Here is a 22750-nt window from a genome sequence, read left to right as displayed (position 1 = left end):
CATCTCATCACTACCGCCACCACCACCACGCTCAAGGTCACTCATCATCTCATCACTACCACCACCACCACCACGCTCAAGGTCACTCATCATCTCATCACTACCGCCACCCGCCACCACCACGCTCAAGGTCACTCATCATCTCATCACTACCGCCACCACCACCACACTCAAGGTCACTCATCATCTCATCACTACCGCCACCACCACCACACTCAAGGTCACTCAACAAACATCTCATCACTACCGCCACCCACCACCACCACACTCAAGGTCACTCATCATCTCATCACTACCGCCACCACCACCACACTCAAGGTCACTCATCATCTCATCACTACCGCCACCACCACCACGACACTCAAGGTCACTCATCATCTCATCACTACCGCCACCACCACCACACTCAAGGTCACTCATCATCTCATCACTACCGCCACCACCACGACACTCAAGGTCACTCATCATCTCATCACTACCGCCACCACCACCACGCTCAAGGTCACTCATCATCTCATCACTACTGCCACCACCACCACCACACTCAAGGTCACTCATCATCTCATCACTACCGCCACCACCACCACGACACTCAAGGTCACTCATCATCTCATCACTACCGCCACCACCACCACCACACTCAAGGTCACTCATCATCTCATCACTACCGCCACCACCACACTCAAGGTCACTCAACAAACATCTCATCACTACCGCCACCACCACCACCACACTCAAGGTCACTCATCATCTCATCACTACCGCCACCACCACCACACTCAAGGTCACTCATCATCTCATCACTACCGCCACCACCACCACGCTCAAGGTCACTCATCATCTCATCACTACCGCCACCACCACCACACTCAAGGTCACTCCTCATCTCATCACTACCGCCACCGCCACCACCACGCTCAAGGTCACTCATCATCTCATCACTACCGCCACCACCACCACACTCAAGGCCACTCAACAAACATCTCATCACTACCGCCACCACCACCACCACACTCAAGGTCACTCATCATCTCATCACTACCGCCACCACCACCACACTCAAGGTCACTCATCATCTCATCACTACCGCCACCACCACCACGCTCAAGGTCACTCATCATCTCATCACTACCCGCCACCGCCACCACCACGCTCAAGGTCACTCATCATCTCATCACTACCCGCCACCACCACCACACTCAAGGCCACTCAACAAACATCTCATCACTACCGCCACCACCACCACCACACTCAAGGTCACTCATCATCTCATCACTACCGCCACCACCACCACACTCAAGGTCACTCATCATCTCATCACTACCCGCCACCACCACGACACTCAAGGTCACTCATCATCTCATCACTACCGCCACCACCACCACACTCAAGGTCACTCATCATCTCATCACTACCGCCACCACCACCACCACACTCAAGGTCACTCATCATCTCATCACTACCGCCACCACCACCACACTCAAGGCCACTCAACAAACATCTCATCACTACCGCCACCCACCACCACCACACTCAAGGTCACTCATCATCTCATCACTACCGCCACCACCACCACACTCAAGGTCACTCATCATCTCATCACTACCGCCACCACCACCACGCTCAAGGTCACTCATCATCTCATCACTACCGCCACCACCACCACACTCAAGGTCACTCCTCATCTCATCACTACCGCCACCACCACGACACTCAAGGTCACTCATCATCTCATCACTACCGCCACCACCACCACACTCAAGGTCACTCATCATCTCATCACTACCGCCACCACCACCACACTCAAGGTCACTCATCATCTCATCACTACCGCCACCACCACGACACTCAAGGTCACTCATCATCTCATCACTACCGCCACCACCACCACACTCAAGGTCACTCATCATCTCATCACTACCGCCACCACCACCACCACACTCAAGGTCACTCATCATCTCATCACTACTGCCACCACCACGACACTCAAGGTCACTCATCATCTCATCACTACCGCCACCACCACCACGCTCAAGGTCACTCATCATCTCATCACTACCGCCACCACCACCACCACACTCAAGGTCACTCATCATCTCATCACTACCCGCCACCACCACCACACTCAAGGTCACTCAACAAACATCTCATCACTACCGCCACCACCACCACCACCACCACACTCAAGGCCACTCATCATCTCATCACTACCACCACCACCACCACACTCAAGGTCACTCATCATCTCATCACTACCGCCACCACCACCACACTCAAGGTCACTCAACAAACATCTCATCACTACCGCCACCACCACCACCACCACCACACTCAAGGTCACTCCTCATCTCATCACTACCGCCACCACCACCACCACACTCAAGGTCACTCATCATCTCATCACTACCGCCACCACCACGACACTCAAGGTCACTCATCATCTCATCACTACCGCCACCACCACCACACTCAAGGTCACTCATCATCTCATCACTACCGCCACCACCACCACCACACTCAAGGTCACTCATCATCTCATCACTACCGCCACCGCCACCACCACGCTCAAGGTCACTCATCATCTCATCACTACCGCCACCACCACCACACTCAAGGCCACTCAACAAACATCTCATCACTACCGCCCACCACCACCACCACACTCAAGGTCACTCATCATCTCATCACTACCGCCACCACCACCACACTCAAGGTCACTCATCATCTCATCACTACCGCCACCCACCACCACGCTCAAGGTCACTCATCATCTCATCACTACCGCCACCACCACCACACTCAAGGTCACTCCTCATCTCATCACTACCGCCACCGCCACCACCACGCTCAAGGTCACTCATCATCTCATCACTACCGCCACCACCACCACACTCAAGGCCACTCAACAAACATCTCATCACTACCGCCACCACCACCACCACACTCAAGGTCACTCATCATCTCATCACTACCGCCACCACCACCACACTCAAGGTCACTCATCATCTCATCACTACCGCCACCACCACCACGCTCAAGGTCACTCATCATCTCATCACTACCGCCACCACCACCACACTCAAGGTCACTCCTCATCTCATCACTACCGCCACCACCACGACACTCAAGGTCACTCATCATCTCATCACTACCGCCACCACCACCACACTCAAGGTCACTCATCATCTCATCACTACCGCCACCACCACCACACTCAAGGTCACTCATCATCTCATCACTACCGCCACCACCACGACACTCAAGGTCACTCATCATCTCATCACTACCGCCACCACCACCACACTCAAGGTCACTCATCATCTCATCACTACCGCCACCACCACCACCACACTCAAGGTCACTCATCATCTCATCACTACTGCCACCACCACGACACTCAAGGTCACTCATCATCTCATCACTACCGCCACCACCACCACGCTCAAGGTCACTCATCATCTCATCACTACCGCCACCACCACCACCACACTCAAGGTCACTCATCATCTCATCACTACCGCCACCACCACCACACTCAAGGTCACTCAACAAACATCTCATCACTACCGCCACCACCACCACCACCACCACACTCAAGGCCACTCATCATCTCATCACTACCACCACCACCACCACACTCAAGGTCACTCATCATCTCATCACTACCGCCACCACCACCACACTCAAGGTCACTCAACAAACATCTCATCACTACCGCCACCACCACCACCACCACCACACTCAAGGTCACTCCTCATCTCATCACTACCGCCACCCACCACACCCACCTCAAGGTCACTCCTCATCTCATCACTACCGCCACCACCACCACCCACACTCAAGGTCATCATCATCCTCATCACTACCGCCACCACCACGACACTCAAGGTCACTCATCATCTCATCACTACCGCCACCCACCACCACACTCAAGGTCACTCATCATCTCATCACTACCGCCACCACCACCACCACACTCAAGGTCACTCATCATCTCATCACTACCGCCACGCCACCACCACGCTCAAGGTCACTCATCATCTCATCACTACCCGCCACCACCACCACACTCAAGGCCACTCAACAAACATCTCATCACTACCGCCACCACCACCACCACACTCAAGGTCACTCATCATCTCATCACTACCGCCACCACCACCACACTCAAGGTCACTCATCATTCTCATCACTACCGCCACCACCACCACGCTCAAGGGTCACTCATCATCTCATCACTACCGCCACCACCACCACACTCAAGGTCACTCCTCATCTCATCACTACACGCCACCGCCACCACCACGCTCAAGGTCACTCATCATCTCATCACTACCGCCACCACCACCACTCAAGGCCACTCAACAAACATCTCATCACTACCGCCACCACCACCACCACACTCAAGGTCACTCATCATCTCATCACTACCGCCACCACCACCACACTCAAGGTCACTCATCATCTCATCACTACCGCCACCACCACCACGCTCAAGGTCACTCATCATCTCATCACTACCGCCACCACCACCACACTCAAGGTCACTCCTCATCTCATCACTACCGCCACCACCACGGACACTCAAGGTCACTCATCATCTCATCACTACCGCCACCACCACCACACTCAAGGTCACTCATCATCTCATCACTACCGCCACCACCACCACCACACTCAAGGTCACTCATCATCTCATCACTACCGCCACCACCACCACACTCAAGGCCACTCAACAAACATCTCATCACTACCGCCACCACCACCACCACACTCAAGGTCACTCATCATCTCATCACTACCGCCACCACCACCACACTCAAGGTCACTCATCATCTCATCACTACCGCCACCACCACCACGCTCAAGGTCACTCATCATCTCATCACTACCGCCACCACCACCACACTCAAGGTCACTCCTCATCTACAAGTCACTACACCTACCGCCACCACCACGACACTCAAGGTCACTCATCATCTCATCACTACCGCCACCACCACCACCACACTCAAGGTCACTCATCATCTCATCACTACCGCCACCACCACCACACTCAAGGTCACTCATCATCTCATCACTACCGCCACCACCACGACACTCAAGGTCACTCATCATCTCATCACTACCGCCACCACCACCACACTCAAGGTCACTCATCATCTCATCACTACCGCCACCACCACCACCACACTCAAGGTCACTCATCATCTCATCACTACCGCCACCACCACCACACTCAAGGCCACTCAACAAACATCTCATCACTACCGCCACCACCACCACCACACTCAAGGTCACTCATCATCTCATCACTACCGCCACCACCACCACACTCAAGGTCACTCATCATCTCATCACTACCGCCACCACCACCACGCTCAAGGTCACTCATCATCTCATCACTACCGCCACCACCACCACACTCAAGGTCACTCCTCATCTCATCACTACCGCCACCACCACGACACTCAAGGTCACTCATCATCTCATCACTACCGCCACCACCACCACACTCAAGGTCACTCATCATCTCATCACTACCGCCACCACCACCACACTCAAGGTCACTCATCATCTCATCACTACCGCCACCACCACGACACTCAAGGTCACTCATCATCTCATCACTACCGCCACCACCACCACACTCAAGGTCACTCATCATCTCATCACTACCGCCACCACCACCACCACACTCAAGGTCACTCATCATCTCATCACTACCGCCACCACCACGACACTCAAGGTCACTCATCATCTCATCACTACCGCCACCACCACCACACTCAAGGTCACTCAACAAACATCTCATCACTACCGCCACCACCACCACCACCACCACACTCAAGGCCACTCATCATCTCATCACTACCACCACCACCACCACACTCAAGGTCACTCATCATCTCATCACTACCGCCACCACCACCACACTCAAGGTCACTCAACAAACATCTCATCACTACCGCCACCACCACCACCACCACACTCAAGGTCACTCCTCATCTCATCACTACCGCCACCACCACCACCACACTCAAGGTCACTCATCATCTCATCACTACCGCCACCACCACCACACTCAAGGTCACTCAACAAACATCTCATCACTACCGCCACCACCACCACCACGCTCAAGGTCACTCATCATCTCATCACTACCGCCACCACCACCACCACACTCAAGGTCACTCAACAAACATCTCATCACTACCGCCACCACCACCACGACACTCAAGGTCACTCATCATCTCATCACTACCGCCACCACCACCACACTCAAGGTCACTCAACAAACATCTCATCACTACCGCCACCACCACCACCACCACCACACTCAAGGTCACTCCTCATCTCATCACTACCACCACCACCACCACACTCAAGGTCACTAAACGCGCGTCTCTCCACCACTACCACTGCCACCACCGCCGCCACCACCACTATATTGTTCCGTGCATCGGGATCCGTGGCAGGTAGTCTATGCCACGATGGCAAGATATTAACTATATCGTTTGGTACACAGGAGGTTGTGGGTTTGATCCCGATCCCAACCCTGACGCCTGCTGCTGTATATTTGGAGTTTGCGTGTCTCTCTCTCATCATCACGGTGGCTAGGAGATGTTAACTACCTTGCCTGGCATACAGGAGGTCGTGGGTTCGATCCCGACCCTGACGCCTGCTGCTGTATATTTGGAGTTTGCGTGTCTCTATCCCCGTGGCCGCGTGCATTTTCTTCACCGGGCCCTCCGGTTTTCCCCTCCACATTTATAATCAAGGCGCGAAAGAAGTTCAACGTACACGCACACGTTGAAGGAGGGCAGACTGCAGTGGTTTGACTTTATGGTCCATTGTTTGGGTTGCATGGCCACGATCACACGGTGGCAAGATGTTAACTACTTCGCCTGCTATACAGGAGATCGTGCCTTCCATCCCAATCCTAGCGCTTGCTGTGCACATTTGGAGTTTGCGGTGCGTCTCTCGCCATGGAGTTTTCTCCGTGTCCTCCGTTTTTTCCCTCCACATTTAGAATCGACATCACGCCTTCAGAGTATTTGGCTTCTGCTGTAAATGTTCACGTGGCGATAAGCCGCTTCGTTGAGCTATCATTTGAGATGGCCCGGTCGCTTCAGAAAAATAGATAAATAGCTTAGCAGGGCTTTACCAGTGTAAATAGTCTAAACAGCACTTGTCCCAACATAACTACAGGTAGTCCCCGACTCACGATGGAGATGCGTTCCGACGACCCCATCCTAAGTTGAAAATATCGTAAGTCGAAGATGGCCTAGCCTACCCAGGAGTCTTAAAGAACGGTGATAATTTAGCAAAACAGAGCAATTTACTGTACCGTACTGTATAAACTATATGCGTACAGTACAACCCGGCAGCGTCCCAACGTACAGTATCGTACCTCGTGCGCTGCTGCATTTGCCTGCCGCGCGAAATGTAAAATATTTTACAATTTTGTCGTATCACTATCGCCATCGTAAGATCGAATTATCGTAAGTCGGACCATCGTAAGTCGGGCACTACCTGTATTTAAGACCAAAACAGGAGGAGGATTTCTCGCCAACTCTGGCTGTCGCCTGATGAAGCCAGTTGCAAATACCGGTGGAATGTCACAGCTACACGAATTGTAAATGTTGTGGGTTCGCTCTCCCAACACAGAACCGGTGTGTGCTGAACTAAGTAACGAATTGGGCACGTTTTTGTTTACGCGACAAACCTCCTTACTAAATTGGCTGCGTCGTGTGGTGGCGGGTTTCACGATACATTCACATTTACGCGAGCTAACCCAACAAAAAAACAAATCCCCGTCCTCTATTGTGAAGAACTGTTGAAGGCTTATCGCGACCAGGGCCGGTACACAGACAATCGTCACTGGCCACACACACACACGATGATCCAATTTGCTCATCGTTATTTCCGCCGTTCGTTTGTCCGTTGACACATTCAGCCGTGCCTTCATTCATTAAGGTGAGCCGTTCAGCGCGGTTCACTCACCCGGGCGATGAAATCAATCACCCCCGCAGGACACGCTCCTCGCGCGACTGCAGGGCGCTCAGCGGCGCGTGGAGAAGCTCGTCGTAGACATCGAGAGCGGCGCGGCGAAACTGCGCTCCGAGCAAAAGGTGACGACGATGACGACGACGACGACGAAAGACGGGAAAAGAACATGTCGCCAAGTAAAGCGAAACGTCTCAGGACTTGATAATTGTTTTTTTACCTTTTTATCTGGCATAAAAACTGACACCTTTTTTAAATCCTTTATATTAAGTTCGCTTGCTTGCTTGTGTGCTTGCTTATGACCGTGCAAATCTTTCGGTCGTTTTTTAACCCACTTCCCGTGATCCAATCGAGCTGACATTTTGCACACAGACTCGTTGTGCGAGACAATTAATGTTCGTGAAAAAAAATTCAAAAATGTTACACTGTTTATGGGAAAATAAATAAATATTTAATTACCAATTGCTTAATACTGGCAGACAATCATCTGACCCATAGGTGGCAGCCATCTCAAGCCAGAGGACGAGAGGACTCTAGCCGCCACGCATATAAAGGATTTATAGTGAAAAACTTTGTTTTTACGGGTTATACTTATTTTACAAGGAGTCATGTTTGCATAGACCGCAATACCTGCGGTCGGAATGCAAACAAAAGACACAACTCTGATAATATATGCACTGTCACTTGAAGTTGATTGGTCCACACCCGAGACAGCTTTCCTTAGAGCCTAGTCTCACATGGTGTTGGACCAGATGAGACTAGGCTCTAAGGAAAGCTGTCTTGGGTGTGGACCAATTAACTTCAAGGACAGTGCATACATTTTCAGAGTTATGTCTTTTGTTTGTATTATGACTGCAGGTATTGCGGTCTATGCAAACATGACTCCTTGTAAAACAAGGTGTCAGTTTTGTTGCCAAATAGAAGGGTAAAAAACCAATTATCATATTTTTACTGGCAAATGAGGTTCCCATGGTGTCTCAGGACTTGCCGCTGTGAAGATGCTCGCGGCGGCAGCGACGACGGATATCGCTTTGTGGGCCACGTCAGCTCGACCAGGGGGGGGACAGTGGGGGCACAGGAGGGCACGGGGACGGTAGTGGCTACGGTGCAACGTTGTGAGGGACGTGTACGTTGCACTTCTTTCGCACCGTGCCTAAGCCAACCGCGCCAATCGGAGGTGCGGGGGAAGGAGACCCCTTTCCCACGTCGTCGCGCCAGCCGCAGAGGTCGTAAACGGGTTTTGATTCCTTACCCCCCGTACCCGTATCCGGCCGCACCAGGGTCGCTAACGGGTACCCGTACCCGAACCCGGACGTACCCGTACCCTACCCGTACCCGGCCGGGTACGGGTAGGGTACGGGTATCGGGTACCCGATTGCGACCTCTGGGATGAAGCCATGTTGCAGGCGCGGGTGGGTTGATTCTAGGAACTTGAATTGTGAGAAGAGACAAGACGTTGGGAGATGAGTGACAAACGGTGACTCACCAGTGACTCACGGCCTACCCGTACCCGGCCGCACCAGGGTCGCAAACGGGTACCCGTACCCGGCCGGGTACGGGTAGCCGGGTATCGGGTAGGGTACGGGTATCGGGTAGGGTACGGGTATCGGGTACCCGGTTGCGACCTCTGGCCAGCCGGCGGCCGTCGCCGCTGTGCCGCTTTAACCGTCGTGCTGCCGCTGTCTGCCTCCTCTACCCCCCCCCCCCCCCATCACGGCGCAGCTGCGTAAGGATGCCCAGCAGGAGCTGAAGGCGGCACGGGCGCAGCTGGCGCAGCGGAGGGCGCTGGCTTCCGTCGCGAGGAAACCCGGAGTCGCGTACGGGCTCTAGCGCGCTCGCCGCACGAACGTGGAATGACCACCGAGACCGTCCACTGTCGACAAAGATTTGTGACCCCCCTTTGCCCCCACGTACTCGTCGGAGTGCGGAGGACACCCTTTGAGAGTTAATTCTAGATTTTGAAGCTTTCGTGACTGCAAGGGTTCATATTCTTAGGTTTTTCCGGTAAAGTCACGTAGGTAAAAAAAATTCTAATTAATTAAAGTAAAATTAAAATAAAATCGTGCTGTGACGGTTCCACCTGAAGACGGAGGCTTGTGTTGCCTCCGAAACGTCGTGATTTTTTACATTTATTATATTTAATTTTTTTTACCTACGTGACTTTACCGAAAAAACCTAAGAATACGAACCCTTGGGAGTTCCTTTGCTTATCTCTGCGTTATTTTCTCCTCCGAAAGCACGGCGCGCACGGCATCGATAATTACCGGCATTTGATATTTTGATCCGCCTATCTACGCCGCGTGTTTCAATAAAGTGGTGGTGCTATTTGTGCGCCATTAAAAAAAAAACCCGCTCGGGTCTGACCTGCCAAGGAGATGTTGTATCTCAGTGGCACGGAGGAGGCGGGGTGGGGGGGTATGGGATACTGATCTGCGGCCTGTGGGCCAGACGCGCCCCCTGAACACCACCAAGCTTGGCAGCGTATATTTAAGCTGGGTTAGAGGAGGAAGGGCGCCTTGACGAAGGAATTTGCATATCAACAGAGGAATTTAGCACATTCAGACGCTGTCTTTCCGACAGACCTGTTCTCCACCTGAGGACGGCTGCTTGCGTTGTGGCCGAAACGTCGTGAGAATTGTATTTTATTATGTTTTATATTATTTTATTATTTCCCTTTTACGTAACTTTACCGAAAGAACTAAGAAGATTAATTTTATTTCATTATGTTTAATTTTTATTATTTTATTATTTCCCTTCTACGTGACTTTACCGAAAGAACCAAGAAGACAGAGTGAGTTAAATGAAAGCGTGTCATAATATTAGACGAGTTCGGAGGCGATGAGTGGATACTCCGTGCTGCGTTCTGCCCTCCCCTTGAGGATCGAGTGATTCCACCACCGAGGGACACCAGCTTATGGCTGCAGAGTTTGGTGGTACATGTTGTTTATGTCGTTTATTGTGAAAATTCGGTCACAGTTCCTATGACCTGCACTGTTTCATTGCTTTCATGGCTTTATTTTGGTGATTTTAGAAACGTTTTTTGGTTTGGCCATGTTTGTTTGTTGTAGTACAGAGTTAGACTGATGGCCTTAATCTAAGTTGTCTTGTGGTTGTTGTTGTTGTTGTTTGACTTGCATCCCACTGGGATATTTGCACAGGGTTGGTGTACGGTTATTTTTTCAGCAATATTTTGCTGTCTTTTCTTGGATTTTCTGTTTGCACTTAGTCACTTTAAGATGTTTTCTTGTTCATGTTTTTTTGTTTGTTGCGGTTGCACCCGATTCAAGAGCCGAATGGCTCACAGGGCTGTACCTAATAAATTAACTTTGAAATGAACTATGTGGAACGCCAAATGCTTTAATTAAAAGTGTTCTTCTGAGAAGCATTCATGCACCTTTAATTATGACCAGATGCACACCGATCGACTCCCGCATTACACAACAATCTCAACGTACATACATACTCACACATACACCCAGACTCACACATAGACCCATAGACTCACACAGAGAGACCCATATACTCACACATAGACCCATAGACTCACACATAGACCCATAGACTCACACAGAGAGACCCATATACTCACACATAGACCCATAGACTCACACATAGACCCATAGACTCACACAGAGACCCATAGACTCACACAGAGACCCATAGACTCACACAGAGACCCATAGACTCACACAGAGACCCATAGACTCACACAGAGACCCATAGACTCACACAGAGACCCATAGACTCACACAGAGACCCATAGACTCACACAGAGACCCATAGACTCACACAGAGACCCATAGACTCAGACAAAGACCCATATACTCACACAGAGACCCATAGACTCACACATAGACCCAGACTCACACATAGAGACCCATAGACTCACACAGAGACCCAGACTCACACATAGAGACCCATAGACTCCAGACTCACACATAGAGACCCATAGACTCACACAGAGACCCAGACTCACACATAGAGACCCATAGACTCACACAGAGACCCAGACTCACACATAGAGACCCATAGACTCACACAGAGACCCAGACTCACACATAGAGACCCATAGACTCACACAGAGACCCAGACTCACACATAGAGACCCATAGACTCACACAGAGACCCAGACTCACACATAGAGACCCATAGACTCACACAGAGACCCAGACTCACACATAGAGACCCATAGACTCACACAGAGACCCAGACTCACACATAGAGACCCATAGACTCACACAGAGACCCAGACTCACACATAGAGACCCATAGACTCACACAGAGACCCAGACTCACACATAGAGACCCATAGACTCACACAGAGACCCAGACTCACACATAGAGACCCATAGACTCACACAGAGACCCAGACTCACACATAGAGACCCATAGACTCACACAGAGACCCAGACTCACACATAGAGACCCGTAGACTCACACAGAGACCCAGACTCACACATAGAGACCCATAGACTCACACAGAGACCCAGACTCACACATAGAGACCCATAGACTCACACAGAGACCCAGACTCACACATAGAGACCCATAGATAGACTCACACAGAGACCCATAGACTCACACAGAGACTCGTAGACTCACACAGAGACCCATAGACTCACACAGAGACCCAGAGAATCGCACAGAGACCCATAGACTTACACAGAGGCCCATAGACTCACCCAGAGACCCATAGACTCACACAGAGACCCATAGACTCACACAGAGACCCATAGACACACAGACCCATAGACTCACACTGAGACCCATAGACTCACACAGAGACCCATAGACTCACACAGAGACCCATAGACTCACACAGAGACCCATAGACTCACACAGAGACCCATAGACTCACACAGACCCATAGACTCACACATAGACCCATAGACTCACACAGAGACCCATAGACTCACACAGAGACCCATAGACTCACACAGAGACCCATAGACTCACACAGAGACCCATACTCACACAGAGACCCATAGACTCACACAGAGACCCATAGACTCACACAGAGACCCATAGACTCACACAGACCCATAGACTCACACAGAGACCCATAGACTCACACAGACCCATAGACTCACACATAGATATAGACTCACACAGAGACCATAGACTCACACAGAGACTGACTCACACAGAGACCCACATACTCACACAGAGACCCATAGACTCACACAGAGACCCATAGACTCACACAGAGACCCATAGACTCACACAGAGACCCATAGACTCACACAGAGACGCATAGACTCACAGAGTCCATAGACTCACAGAGACCCCAGACTCACACAGAGACCCATAGACTCTCACAGAGACCCATAGACTGACACAGAGACCCACAGACTCACACAGAGACCCGTAGACTCACACAGAGACCCATAGACTCACACAGTCTCATAGACTCACAGAGACCCACAGACTCACACAGAGACCCATAGACTCACACGACTCACACACAGACCCTAGACTCACACAGAGACCCATAGACTCCACACAGAGCCCATAGACTCACACAGAGGCCCACAGACTCACACAGAGACCCATAGACTCACACAGAGACCCATAGACTCACACATTGTCCCATAGACTCACACAGAGACCCATAGACTCACACAAAGACCCACAGACTCACACAGAGACCCATAGACTCACACAGAGACCCATAGACTCACACATTGTCCCATAGACTCACACAGAGACCCATAGACTCACACAAAGACCCACAGACTCACAGAGACCCACAGACTCACACAGAGACCCATAGACTCACACAGAGACCCATAGACTCACACATTGTCCCATAGACTCACACAGAGACCCATAGACTCACACAAAGACCCACAGACTCACAGAGACCCATAGACTCACACAGAGAACCGTAGACTCGTTCCGGGGCCCCTCCCCCCTCTTCAATGCGCGTTCCGGGGCCCCTCCCCCCTCTTCAATGCGCGTTCCGGGGCCCCTCCCCCTCCTCAATGCGCGTTCCGGGGCCCCTCCCCCTCCTCAATGCGCGTTCCGGGGCCCCTCCCTCTCCTCAATGCGCGTTTCGGGGCCCCTCCCCCCTCCTCAATGCGCGTTCTGGGGCCCCTCCCCCTCCTCAATGCGCGTTCCGGGGCCCCTCCCTCTCCTCAATGCGCGTTCCGGGGCCCCTCCCCCCTCCTCAATGCGCGTTCCGGGGCCCCTCCCCCTCCTCAATGCGCGTTCCGGGGCCCCGCCCCCTCCTCAATGCGCGTTCCGGGGCCCCTTCCCCTCCTCAATGCGCGTTCCGGGGCCCCTCTCCCTCTTGGCCATTGTGTTCCCAGCGCGCGTACTGTCTGGCGGTACAGTGCGCGCTCTCCATTAACAACAACAACAATCAACAACAACAACAATTCAACAACAACAACAATCAGCAAGCATCAGCAGCAGCAGCACAGACTCACTCGCGCGCCTCGGGAGGAGCAGCCCTCGTCGGATGTGCAAGTCGTGAGTGGATCTCTGATATTTTCCCTCACGCACACAGACGCCTCTCACTCCACTGCTGGATGGCGATGAGGGGGGGAGGGGGGAGGGGCTAGCCCCCCCCCCTCTGCCCCCCCCCTCTGCCCCCCCCCTCTGCCCCCCCCCTCCTGCCCCCCCCCTCTCCACGCCATTGCGGGTGCGTTTGTCCATACTTCACCCACACGGTACAGCGCGCTTTGATGGTGCATCATCATCATCAACAACATCATGATTATCAACATCATCATCATCATCAACAACATCATTATCAACAATATCAACAACATCATCAACATTATCAACAACATCATCATGATTATCAACAACATCATCATGATCATCATCAACATAATCATCGACAACAACATCATCATTATCATCATCAACCAAGAACAACATCATCATCATCATCATCAACAACATCATCAACATTATCAACAACATCATTATCAAAATTATCAACAGCATCATCATCAACATTATCAACAACATCATCATCATGATTATCATCAACATCATCATGATTATCATCAACAACATCATCATCATCATGATTATCAACATCATCAACATCATCATCAACATCATCAACAACATCATCATCAACATCATCATCATCATCAACAACAACATCATCATCAACAACAACATCATCATCAACAACAACATCATCACAACAACAACATCATAATCATCATCATCCCTCGCCAGTCAAACCGTGATCACTCCACTGCTGGATGAGAGAACAACCCCCTCACCACCACCACCACCAACCACCACCAACCACCACCACCATCACCACCACCATCACCCTCACCCCCACCCCCACCACCATCACCACCACCATCACCCTCACCACCACCACCATCACCCTCACCACCACCACCATCACCACCACCCCCACCACCACCATAACCCTCACCACCACCATCACCCCCACCACCATCACCACCACCATCACCCTCACCCCCACCACCATCACCCTCACCACCACCACCACCACCACCCCCACCACCACCACCATCATCCTCACCACCAACCACCACCACCCCCACTACCCCCACCACCCCCACCACCATCACCACCACCACCCCCACCACCACCATCACCCTCACCACCACCACCATCACCCTCACCACCACCACCCTCACCACCACCACCACCATCACCCTCACCACCACCACCCTCACCACCACCACCCTCACCACCACCATCACCCTCACCATCACCACCCCCACCACCCTCACCACCACCATCACCACCACCACCCTCACCACCATCACCCTCACCACCACCACCACCACCACCACCCCCACCACCACCACCCTCACCACCAACCACCACCACCCCCACCACCCCCACCACCCCACCACCACCCCCACCACCACCCCCACCACCACCCCCACCACCACCATCACCCTCACCACCACCACCACCACCCCCACCACCACCACCATCACCCTCACCACCACCACCCTCACCACCACCACCACCATCACCCTCACCACCACCATCACCCTCACCATCACCACCCCCCACCACCCTCACCACCACCATCACCCTCACCACCACCACCCTCACCACCACCCTCACCACCATCACCCTCACCACCACCACCCTCACCACCATCACCCTCACCACCACCACCCCCACCACCACCACCACGCTCACCCCCACCACCACCACCCCCACCACCACCACCACCACCCCCACCACCCCCACCACCACCCCCACCACCACCCCCACCACCCCCACCACCACCACCACCATCACCCCCCCCATCACCCTCACCACCACCACCACCACCCCCACCACCACCCCCCACCACCACCCCCACCACCCCCAACCACCACCCCCACCACCACCCCCACCACTTCCACCACCACCAACCACCATCACCCTCACCACCACCCTCACCACCACCCCCACCACCCCCCACCACCACCCCCACCACCACCCCCACCACCCCCACCACCACACCACCACCACCATCACCCTCACCACCACCCCCACCACCCCCACCACCACCCCCCACCACCACCCCCACCACCACCCCCACCATCACCACCATCACCCTCACCACCACCCCCACCATCACCCTCACCACCACCACCACCACCCCCACCACCACCCCCACCATCACCACCATCACCCTCACCACCACCCCCACCATCACCCTCACCACCACCACCACCCCCACCACCATCACCCTCACCACCACCACCACCATCACCCTCACCACCACCACCATTACCCTCACCACCACCCCCACCACCACCACCCTCACCACCACCACCCCCACCACCACCACCATCACCCTCACCACCACCATCACCCTCACCACCCCCACCACCACCCTCACCACCACCACCACCATCACCACCACCCCCACCATCACCATCACCCTCACCACCACCACCACCCCCACCACCACCACCACCATCACCCTCACCACCACCACCACCATCAACCTCACCACCACCCCCACCACCCCCACCACCACCACCACCACTATCACCCTCACCACCACCACCACCCCCAACACCATCACCCCCACCACCATCACCCTCACCACCACCACCACCATCAACCTCACCATCACCCCCACCACCCCCACCACCACCACCACCATCACCCTCACCACCACCACCACCACCATCACCCTCACCACCACCACCACCACCATCACCCTCACCACCACCACCCTCACCACCACCCCCACCACCCCCACCACCCCCACCACCACCACCATCACCCTCACCACCACCACCACCCCCACCACCATCACCACCACCACCACCACCACCATCACCCTCACCACCCTCACCACCATCACCACCACCACCATCACCACCACCCTCACCACCACCCTCACCACCACCACCACCATCACCCTCACCACCACCACCCTCACCACCCTCACCACCACCCCCACCACTCCCCCACCCATTGCCTGTCCGCGCCGTGCGGTTTGTCGCGCGGCTTTTGTGCTCCAGGATTGTGGCTCCGCGCGGAGCTCAGCGCAGACTCGGTGAGTGCAGATGCCGGCTGGAGCTGGTGGTGGTGGTGGTGGTGATGGTGGTGCGTGTGGATGGTGGTGATGGTGGTGGTTGGTGATGGTGGTGGGGGTTGGTGGTGGTGGTGGGGTGGTGGTGGTGCGTGTTGTTGTTGGTGGTGGTGCGGTGGTTGGTGGTGTTGGTGATGGTGGTGGTGATGGTGGTGCCATGGTGGTGGTGCGGTGGTTGGTGGTTGGTGGTGGTGGTGCGTTGTTGTTGGTAGTGATGGTGGTGGTGCGTGTTGTTGGTGGTGGTGATGGTGGTGGTGCATGTTGTTGGTGGTGGTGATGGTGGTGGTGATGGTGGTGGTGCGTGTTGTTGTTGGTGGTGGTTGGTGGTTGTGGTGTTGGTGGTGGTGGGTGGTGCTGGTAGTGTTGGTGGTGGTTGGTTGGTGGTGGTGCGTGTTGTTGGTGGTGGTGGTTGGTGGAGATGGTGATGGTGGTGATGGTGGTGGTGCGTTGTTGGTGGTGATGGTGGTAATAATTCTAGATTTGAAGCTTTCGTGACTGCAAGGATTCATACTCTTAGGAGTAGGTGATGGTGGTGATGGTGGTTGGTGATGGTGGTGGTGATGGTGGTGGTGATGGTGGTGCGTGTTGTTGTTGTTTGTGGTTGGTGGTGGTGTTGGTGATGGTGGTGGTGATGGTGGTGCGTGTTGTTGTTGGTGGTGGTGATGGTGGTGGTGGTGATGGTGATAGTGGTGGTGGGTGGTGTTGGTGGTGCGTGTTGTTGGTGGTGGTAGTGTTGGTGGTTGTTGGTGGTGGTGCGTTGTTGTTAGTGGTGATGGTGCTGGTTGGTGGTGGTGGGTTGCTGGTGGTGGTGCGTTGTTGATGGTGGTGATGGTGGTGGTGGTTGGTGGTGGTGCTGCGTTGTTGTTATTGGTGGTGGTGGTGATGGTGGTGGTTGTTGTTGGTGGTGGTGGGTTGCTGCTGCTGCCGCTACAGATGGTGGTGATGGTGGTGGTGGTTGGTGGTGGTGATGGTGGTGGTGGGTTGCTGCTGCTGCTGCTGCCACAGATGGTGATGGTAGTGGTGGTTGTTGTTGGTGGTGGTGGGTTGCTGCTGCTGCTACAGATGGTGGTGATGGTGGTGGTGGTTGTTGGTGGTGCTGATGGTGGTGGTGGGTTGCTGCTGCTGCTGTCACAGATGGTGGTGATGGTGTGGGGGGGGAGCGGTGGTGCAGCGAGATGATCTTTGGCGCAACAACAATAACAACAACAATAATTTCCGTCATTAATCGCTGCTGTTATTATGATCATCATCATCATCATTATTTGCAGCGGTTAGCGCTACGAACCTGGCGACCCGGGTTCGATTCCCGCTCACGGCCACCCGACACCAGGTGACGATTATCTGAACCGGTCATGGGCCTCCCCCCTAGGTCGACTCAGCCATCAAATGAGCACCTGGTGCGGTGTGTAGTAAACATGGCCACTGGGAGAGACAAAGGCGGCCGGGCGTGGTGGTGCTGGCCACCCACCACCCTGGTGGTGTTGGTGGTGATGGTGGCGGTGGTGATGGTGGTGGTGCGTTGTTGTGGTTGGTGGTGGTGGTGGTGATGGTGGTGGTGGTGCGTTGTTGTGGTTGGTGGTGTGGTGGTGATGGTGGTGGTGCGTTGTTGTGGTTGGTGGTGGTGGTTGGTGGTAGTGGTGGTGCGTTGTTGTGGTTGGTGGTGGTGGTTGGTGGTGGTGGTGGTGCGTTGTTGTGGTTGGTGGTGATGGTGGTGGTGGTGCGTGTTGTTGTTGGTGGTGGTGGTGTTGGTGGTGTTGGTGGTGGTGGTGTTGATGGTGGTGTTGGTGGTGGTGTTGGTGGTGTTGTTGGTGGTGGTGTTGGTGGTGGTTAGTGGTGGTGGTGGTAGTGTTGGTGGTGGTTGGTGGTGGTGGTGGTTGGTTGGTGGTGGTGCGTGTTGTTGTTGGTGGTGGTGTTGGTGGTGTTGGTGGTGTGGTGGTGTTGATGGTGGTTAGTGGTGGTGGTAGTGTTGGTGGTGGTTGGTGGTGGTGGTGGTTGGTTGGTGGTGGTGCGTGTTGTTGTTGGTGGTGATGTTGTGTAGTAAACATGGCCACTGGGGGAGACAAAGGCGGCCGGGCGTGGTGGTGCTGGCCACCCACCCCCCTCGTGTGCCACAGTGCCGGCAGCCTTCATAGGTGCTGCTACTCGCTAACAGCACTTGCCCCAACAGTCTGTCACAGGCTACACGGGGGATCTTTGTCTTTGGTGAACTCGGTGGCAATTCGCGTTGAGACCTGACGACGTCCGTGCCCGGGTCGGGGTCGGTCTGTGTCGTGGTGTTCGGCGAGATGATCTTTGGTGCAATAGCAACAGCAACAATAATTGCCGTCATGAAATCGTTGCCGCTATTATAATTATCGCCGTGTATTAACAACAATGACGCGAGGTGAGAAATTATTAATAAGATGATTTTGTCTCTCTCTCTCTTTCTCACGTAAACGACCCCAACCACAGTCTCAACAAACGCCTGTGGATGAAGAGCCGCTTTCAAGGTCAGCGATCAGTTTTTTTTCGTGTGTTTCCACCCTCGCTCCCTCCCCACCCACCTACATCCCCACGAAAAGCCACGGCGCGATCGGAGGAATTTACCTTGCGCATGGGCGCAATCAGCGGTGCCTGGCTGGTTTCCACCTTCGCAGGGACTCATCGGTGAGCCGCTGCTGTCGCCACCGCCGCTCTTTTCTTGGTTTGGCGAGAGAAATGGATTTTGTATTTGCCCGGCACAGTTGGTTCCACGTGCCGGGCAAATCACGCAGAGGCATGCGTTCGTCTGAACGCGTTTCAAAAGCGTCGTCATTGTTTCAGATGCCCACCGTGTTTCTGCCTCGAGTTTAGTGCCCTTTCCGTCGTCGTCAAAGCGCGGCTTAACAAACTAAACCAAAAAAAAACACGCATTTGGGTGCCTTAAAAAAGATATTGAGGGAATTGCGTGAGAAATTAAATGGAACCGAAGTCCTCTCTCTCCTCTCTGCCGTGTTAAAGAATCAGCAACCCTCACAGCATGCGGAACGAACGGCCTTGCCGTAGGGTTTGTCTCCGTTTTAGTGATCATCAAGCGATACACGCAGACCGCCAGGCAGAGGTCGCAACCGGGTACCCGATACCCGTACCCTACCCGATACCCGGCTACCCGTACCCGACCGGGTACGGGTACGGGTAGCCATTTGCGACCCTGGTGCGGCCGGGTACGGGTAGGCCGTGAGTCACTGGTGAGTAACCGTTTGTCACTCATTTCGGGTAGGGTACGGGTAGGGTACGGGTACGGGTAGGGAACGGGTACCCGTACCCAGCTGGGTACGGGTACGGGTAGCCGTTTGCGACCCTGGTGCGGCCGGGTACGGGTACGGGTAGCCATTTGCGACCCTGGTGCGGCCGGGTACGGGTACGGGTAGGCCGTGAGCCACTGGTGAGTAACCGTTTGTCACTCATTTCGGGTAGGGAACGGCTAATGGGTACCCGTACCTGTACCCGGCCGGGTACGGGTACCCATTTGCGACCCTGGTGCGGCCGGGTACGGTAAGGAATCAAAACCCGTTTGCGACCTCTGCCGCCAGGCTTTTCCGTGAGTTGTTAAACAGAGACTCGGAGCGACGGTGGTGGTGTGTTGGTGGTGGTGTTGTTGGTGGTGGTGTTGTTGGTGGTGGTGTGTTGGTGGTGGTGGGTTGGTGGTGATGTTGTTGGCACAGTAGGGGAGGCACAGGTGGTGCATCGGCCAGTCATCTCAGTCGACCCACGGCACCTGGGTCTGCCCCGTGACCTCCTGCCGGCGGGCGTTCGACACTTCACGTGAACTCATAGTGCACCTGGCCTGGCACAAGCGTCGTGGTGACGTCACCGCCACTTAGTGGCGAATGGCGGTTGTTGTTGTTGTTGTGTCTGTGCTCATCAGTGAGCCAGCCGTAGCCCACGCGCACAGTTGTTGCGTCATATAAAAACTCAACTATTTTTATTTTACCGGAGGAGGCCAACTGAGGTTGCATAGCTCTTTTTAAATCCTTTATATTAAGTTCACTTGCTTGCGCGCTTACGACCGTGCAAATCTTTCGGTCGTTTTTTAACCCACTTCCCGTGATCCAATCGAGCTGACATTTTGCACACAGACTCGTTGTGCGTGACAATTTATTTTCGTGAACATTTTTTTCCAAAATTTTCAACATTTTAGGAAATTTATTTATTTATTTAATTACCAATTGCTTCATGGTGGCAGGCAATCATCTGACCCATAGGTGGCAGCCATCTCAAGCCAGAGGACGAGAGGACTCTAGCCGCCCGTTTCAAAGACCAATGTGGGCTGGGTTGTGGCCCATTGAACACGTACTGTAATTTATTGTCTTGCTCTTTGTAAGAAACTGAAAACACAGCAAGGTCCTCCTGTCATGGAATCTAATGTAAACCAATCGAAAGCAAACAACAATAAACGTGTGCCTATTTTTAAATCTTTTATATTAAGTTAACTTGCTTGCTTGCTTGCGTGCTTACGACCGTGCAAATCTTTCGGTCGTTTTTTAACCCACTTCCCGTGATCCAATCGAGCTGACATTTTGCACACAGACTCGTTGTGCGTGACAATTTATTTCCAAAATTTTTTCCACTTTTTAAGAAAAAACAAATTTCATATTTTATTTAAAATACCAATGTGATATAAATGAAACTCTTACTCAAGAAAAACAGAAATAAATAATTAAATGAAACCGATGCCACGCATATAAAGGATTTATAGTGAAAAACTTTGTTTTTACGGGTTAATTTTTTCAGACGCGACCTTGGCTGTCACAAATTAAGGCCCAACGTAGTGGCTTGTCCTCACGGTGGACATTATAACAGCAGTCGAATACTCTCTTAACACGCTTGACGTTGATTCTGAATGTGGCGGGGAAAACCAAAGGACCCAGAGAGAAAAAAAAAATCCACACAACCACCACGGGGAGAGAGACACCGCAAACTGCAAAGAAAAAGCAGGCATCGTCAGGGTCGGCATCGAACCCACGACCTCCTGCATACCAGGCGAGGTAGTTGACATCTCCTAGCCACCGTGATGATGATGATGAGAGAGAGAGACACGCAAACTCCAAATATACAGCAGCAGGCATCGTCAGGGTCGGGATCGAACCCACGACCTCCTGCATACCAGGCGAGGTAGTTAACATCTCCTAGCCACCGTGATGATGATGGTGAGAGAGAGACACG

General features: G+C 53.4%; 1 protein-coding gene across 1 annotated transcript in view; it reads left to right on the top strand.

Moving 5' to 3' along the window:
• LOC133359166 (homeobox protein GBX-1-like) overlaps positions 1-11339 on the top strand; it is a 35759-nt gene extending 24420 nt beyond the window's left edge. Inside the window, exons 10-11 of the mRNA XM_061577571.1 lie at positions 8037-8135; positions 9733-11339. Coding sequence (XP_061433555.1) covers positions 8037-8135; positions 9733-9840 — 207 coding nt within the window. The 3' untranslated portion in view covers positions 9841-11339. The remainder of the gene's footprint in view (positions 1-8036; positions 8136-9732) is intronic.
• Positions 11340-22750: the final 11411 nt, after the last annotated feature.

The sequence above is a fragment of the Lethenteron reissneri genome, chromosome 64 (assembly GCF_015708825.2).
Source record: "Lethenteron reissneri isolate LAM-NWPU_2019-01 chromosome 64, ASM1570882v1, whole genome shotgun sequence".
Taxonomy (NCBI): Eukaryota; Metazoa; Chordata; class Hyperoartia; order Petromyzontiformes; family Petromyzontidae; genus Lethenteron; species Lethenteron reissneri.
This window is presented reverse-complemented; position numbering and strand designations above follow the sequence as displayed.